Source organism: Dromaius novaehollandiae, chromosome 8 (assembly GCF_036370855.1).
Source record: "Dromaius novaehollandiae isolate bDroNov1 chromosome 8, bDroNov1.hap1, whole genome shotgun sequence".
NCBI lineage: Eukaryota > Metazoa > Chordata > Aves > Casuariiformes > Dromaiidae > Dromaius > Dromaius novaehollandiae.
Window position 1 is genome coordinate 28,027,742 of NC_088105.1, and position 6,000 is coordinate 28,033,741.

The 6,000-nt window shown below is 35.8% G+C and overlaps 1 protein-coding gene across 3 annotated transcripts in view; it reads left to right on the forward strand.

The window, feature by feature from the left end:
• The window catches only part of ADGRL4 (adhesion G protein-coupled receptor L4), a 98,968-nt gene extending 93,999 nt beyond the window's left edge, over positions 1 to 4,969 (forward strand). For all 3 annotated transcript variants that reach the window (XM_064516024.1, XM_064516023.1, XM_026106513.2), the window contains 3 exons: positions 870 to 961; positions 2,536 to 2,704; positions 3,246 to 4,969. In XM_064516024.1, coding sequence (XP_064372094.1) covers positions 870 to 961; positions 2,536 to 2,704; positions 3,246 to 3,308 — 324 coding nt within the window. In that variant the 3' untranslated portion in view covers positions 3,309 to 4,969. The remainder of the gene's footprint in view (positions 1 to 869; positions 962 to 2,535; positions 2,705 to 3,245) is intronic.
• Positions 4,970 to 6,000: the final 1,031 nt, after the last annotated feature.

Sequence of the window (6,000 nt, forward strand, 5' to 3'; positions counted from 1 at the left end):
CAAAGGCAGAAAAAAAGTCCATCCTTATTGTATAAGGAATGCAGTAGAAATTTCAATGAAAGGTCAGTGAAGCCTATCCAAGCAAACAGAACCATAACTGAGCATCATTTGCAAAACTGCTTCCTTTAGTTGTATTTTTATGTTTCAAACTCAAATGTAATGGTGCCACTATAAGGTAGGTTTAAAAAAACCCTAAATTATTCACCTATGAAACAAACATAAAATGTAAGAGAGAATACTCTGCAAAGAACCTTTCAACCAAAGTTATTTTTTAAAATTTTCTTTGTGTAAACCTCAAAGTTTTTCTACCACTTGAAAGTTCTCACACCCAAAAGACATCAGAGCATACGATGTTATTAATGTTATTCAGCAACAGAAGACATACATTTTGTCAAGATCTACGTGATATAGTATAATAGAAAATCCATGGGGGAAGGGCTTTTTTGGTTTTCTCCTTTTCTCTTTTTGTTCTTTCCTCTTCTTTGCTCTTTTCTTATCCTTTCTTTTCCTTTCTCTTCTTTTCTTTTCTCTTTTTTTAAAGATCTCTACTTGGAGAAAAAAATCTCAGCAGGAAATAGAAGAGATTTACCAATAAAATCAATAAACATTTGCAGACTGTTGGTAGTGATACTGTTGAGATAAGGTAGAGTTACAGCCCTGTTTGATCAATGTTTATTACAGGACTCATATTTTTTTAATAGAAGTGGATCAGAAAGGTTTTTTTTTCCCCTCCCGGCACTGGATTCTCTTGGTTTCATATACACAGAAACCTTATCTGACTTGTTCCATTTAAATGTGTATCAGTTATTGAAATTCAAAAGCACCCTGGTTTGAACTAAAAAAGAATATCCTTTCTTCATTCCCCCCAGGTTAATTTGCTGGCTTTCGGAGTGATTATTTATAAAGTATTTCGACACACTGCAATGTTAAAGCCAGAAGTTAGTTGTTATGAAAATATAAGGTAAGTTTGCCCTTTAATACAAATTCTCTTCTTCCATAAGTTTAAATAGAGCCAGAGATGAAAGTGATTATTCAAAAATATTTTTTTTCTTTTGGAAGATTTTTAGAAAAGGAAAGATTTTTCTGTCATCCTATCCTTTATATTAATTTGGGGCTAGATTTTGTAATCTTTATTCCCACTAAACAGTGCCTTATGCAGTGAGCAGTGAGGTTGTGTGGCCCCTTATCAACAAGAGGGTAAAGACTAATGGGAAGGTTAAAGAAGTAATTTTCCTTTCTACTTAAGTACTTTCTGTAGCCTCTATGCAAGCCAAAGCAGGTTTCAAAACTTGTGCCTGAACTGGGACCAAAAATATTTGTTGTGAAGTTACAAAGTGTATAGTAATACACTGATAACAAAATCAAAGTGATTTCTTAGTGATTCACATTATTTGTAAAAAGACTACAGTAGGACATTGTTCCTCTGTGGCAGTTGGGGGAGGGGGGGGGGGGTCTCTCCAAGATTTTTACTTTGCATGCTGCTATGATTTTTCCATCAACTCACTCTCTTTAAAACTGATTTATAGGGACCTTGAAAACCGTTTGTGCAGGAAAAGCTGAAGTGTACTACAGGGAACATTGAAAACAACTTACTGTTTGTGTTGCTTAGGAACACTCCTGCAGTTTCAATGCATTGCACTAGATTTATAGTTAGGATTTAGCAATTGTTTGATTGATTACTTTCTCTTATTCCTCACCCTTCGTAGCTTCATGTGGTGAGGTGGTTTTAATGAAGTCGAAAATTATTCATTTTCAGAGGAACAGTGCTAAAAATGTCTCCTGCTCAAAAGAAGTCCTGCAATGACTGGGCTAAGAATGAATAAGAAAGTAATCAGTGGTTTCATTTCCAAGACAACATGCTGTAATTTGCTCAAGTCTGTGAGCAGGGCTCTACAGCATGTTAGGAAAAAAATCATAGCAAATCAGTTCATACAATTTTAAAGCATCAATACACTGACCCAGGAAATACTTGAGAGCATTTGTGTTCTAAAAACAAAAATATTTTTTAGAGACAGAATGAATGAAAGAAACAAAGTCTAGTTTTACAATTGGCACCATCTTCTGCAGTGAACCTGAGAGGCAGCTGGGAACCCTTTGATGTCATGCGCATGGACTGACCTAAGAGCACACTGTACATTTTTCTGGGTTATTTTTTGAGGAGGAGAAGGGGGAGGAGGAGAAGTGGGGGGAATACTTCATAACAGACATATGTTTTTCCTTGGGGAATTACACTAACAGTAGATTTAAATCAAATCATATGGTGCTGCAGTACACCAGAGAAAACATATCTGAAGATTAAAGAAGCCAGTGTTTTAAGGTCCTCCAGTTTTACTCCTGTGCTGTTCTGCAGTGATTATGTGAGCTTACTCGTGCCACAGTGTTACAGCACACCCTAAAGCACAGGCCATGCACTTGCACTTCTCAGGCCTTTGCAGCTGGAAAAACTTGCCTGTGCAGCATTCCTCATTCAAAGCAGTTAAGGACAGAAAATAGCATGTGTCTGCAAGTTGTTTGCAGTGTTTCCCTCCTGACTAGGTCCTGTGCCCGAGGTGCTCTTGCTCTCCTGTTCCTTCTTGGGGCTACCTGGATCTTCGGGGTCCTCCATGTGGTCCAGGGATCAGTGGTTACTGCGTATCTTTTTACAATCTTCAATGCATTTCAAGGGATGTTCATCTTCATATTTCTTTGTGTGTTGTCTAGAAAGGTAAGTGTCCCATTCCTTGTGGGAAATGATTTAGGCAGATGGTCACACGTAATCACACAAGCAGGGCCCAGGCCTGGGGTCTGAAGGGGGCAGCTTATGGCCCGAATGTTGTATCAGAGCAAGGGCAGAAATCCCTGTGCCACTGATGGGGGGTCAGGAGGGAACAGAGGAAATTTTACTATTGACTTCAGCAGAGACAGAACTTCTGCCCGGATTCTTCCCATCTCAGATATTTTCTCCAGGTTTTAAAAACAATATATGAAACAGTAAATAATGTTTTAAAAGACTGTAAAACTGATTATAGTGTCATTAACCTGATAAAATAACACCATAGGTGTAATAAAACTTAATTTCAGTCTTTGCAGTTAGAGGCAGGATTCATGCTATTCTGAGACAACACATTCTGCAGTATCCTGTCTTAAAGTCAAAAGCATCCCTACCTTAAAAAATTAAGTAGATGGAGCAGTAGAAAATGAATTAAAACATATATAGACCTATTAATAAATCTATTTCATGTTTGAATTCAATATTTTTATTTCAGATTCAGGAAGAGTATTATAGATTGTTCAAAAATGTTCCTTGCTGTTTTGGCTGCTTAAGATAAACAGAAGTAAAACCTGTACGAGCATCTCAGTGGAAGAAGGAAGCAACCTACATGATGTTGTTATGGTTATTACAGAAAAATATGGCAGTTGTTATGGTTATTACAGAAAAATATGGCATTATGAAAGTATGAAATGACCCAGTGAGCAGGCATATCTCTTAACTGAATAACTGACTGGTTTTGTACATACATGTGCATTCATGCAGAGCATTTATATTATGCTGCACACAAACAATATACAGAACAAACTGGATTATTGGAAATCAAATACTAATGCAGACCAGAGAAAGGAGTAAATTTCTAAAAGAGTACAAGATTTTTTATGACTTAGGTTTTGTTTCTAGTATTAGAAATATCTGCAGTCCTTGAAAGAGAGATACGAGAATCCAACTGGCACAGTAAATTTTATGAATTGCTTTGCTAGTGGAAACATGCCCACTGTCTTTTTGTAGTAATGAGCTTCTGACATTAAGTTGTATATGGCCATCTGCAGGGAATGGGTTCCATTAAAGAGCTGATAGATAAAGATCTGCTTCATCCCAGACTTTTGAAAACACTTCTTTTAATTTAAAGTAGCTTAAAAAAGGAATTTGTTTAATATTATTCTCTTATCACTCTGAAATATATATTTGTATATTAATCAATTCTTTATTTTTATAACTTTTAAGGAACTGTTTAGATCTAAAGAACTGATGTCAGGTTTGATACAAGAATGGTGGGACAGCCATTTTGTAAGTGAAAGATTATTTTGTGAATATTTTGAAAAAAATCTGGTTCTTATTTTATTTAATTGCCAAATAGACTGAGATCTGCTCAACTGGCACTATGATTTTGGAGGCTGTGGGAAGGAGATGCTTTCACAAGTTTGTCACTTGATAGAGATATTTATAATCCAGACCTTTTAGGATCAAATTAAAGCAAAGTAGTAGACATCACCTATGTAGAAGAATACTAATGTAAATTCAAGGTCATGTGCCTCCATTCCATGTAAAATTGTAATTACAGCAGTTTTCTCTATTCACAGCATCTTTGAGTCAAGCAGTTGTCTTCCTCCCAGGTTCCTGATTTTGAAACACTTACCGTTTGTTTAACCTTAGGAGCATATGTAGATCTACTGAAATCAAAGGGACTATTTGTGGTGCAAGTTTTGCAGGATCAGGGTAAAAACATGTTGCATCAGCAGTTACAACTTTGCCATCTTATTCACTTTAAAAGTATGCTATAATTTCATCCTTTTAGCACCTAGCTTGTGTGAAGTGCTGAGCAATCCACAGTCCACGTTGCCTTCTCAGGAAGTGTCTAGGATCTCAGATGAAGCCCAGTATTTTTATCAGTGAAACACTGTAAATATGTAGTTGTTAATAAATCCCACTGTTGTTTTGCCTGTTGAAATAAAGCATTATGAATTTTATTTATATTAAAGGAAACTTTTTTTTTTAGTAATGGTCAAGTTTATTTTGATTTTATCTTTTTTCCATATACACAAGGCTTTCATAGTATGCAGTGCAGAGACATGCTTTATTAAGTATATTCCATGTATCTGTCAAATTTTGGAAACCACAAGTGGATTTTTTTTCTTTTTCTTTTTTTTGAAAGAAATCATTGCTGTTGGTCCTCTGATTGTAAAATATGTGAATAAACTGAAATGCTTAGCTGTTGTATTTCAGTATGTTTCCCTTCATTTAAATAAATACAGTGGTAAATGTTCTCACAGTTATATATTATTTGCCATGAATTATTTGTTATATTTTCTTTGGGAAAATGCAGCTATATATTACTTAAAAGAGTATATTTAGAAGGATATCTACGAATACATCATTTTTAATCTCCTGCAGAAATATAACCTATAGTAAGGCTGTCTGGACAAAGAAGTATCTCCAGTAACTGTATAATGACTTCAGCATGTTCAGTGAGACTGAGAAAGTTCCTTGGAAAGAGAATATATCATAAAGCGTTTAGGTTACAACAGTCTTTTAATGAAAGAACACCTTTTACACAAGAGCTGTGCTCTGGTCTCTGGGTCAGATCTTCATTGAAACTCTGTTTTCTGTACATGCAAAGATGAGTGTTCATCTTTTAATACAGCACATAAGGAGCAGAAAAATTTTGTTTCGATTCATTGACTTAGAGCCTGAAGAATCTTGTAATTGCCTTCTGTATGCAAGTAGAAATACTGAAGGGAAATAAAAGGGTTTGTTTGTCACAGCCCTTAGTAACATAAGCCTGAATCCACCAGAAAAAAGGAGAATGAGAGACAATGTACAGAAATTGAAAAAAAAAGAGAGGTTCCAGTGGGATACTTTTTCAATTTAAAGATGTTCAAGGATTGGAAACAGTTGCCCAGAGAGACTGTGCAGTTCCATTTTTGGAAGGTTTTAAGGTCCAACTGGATGAAGCCCTCAGCATCCTGGTCTCATAGCTTTGAGCGGGAAGGTGGATAAGATGACCCTCTGAGCACCCTTCCAGCCTGAATTATTCTATGATTCTATGACTCTATGAAATATCAAATTGGAAAAATGGCAGTTGGGCATTGGTTATCATTTTGCTAAAGAAATTTGTACTCAAGTGCCATGCATGAGCTGAACAAACTGTTTTTCCAGAAAGAAATCTGTGACCTATTTGTCAGATCATCTGGTAGCTAGTTGACTGATTTGGAAAACAAAAACTTTGCTCCACATCTTTTCTGATTACA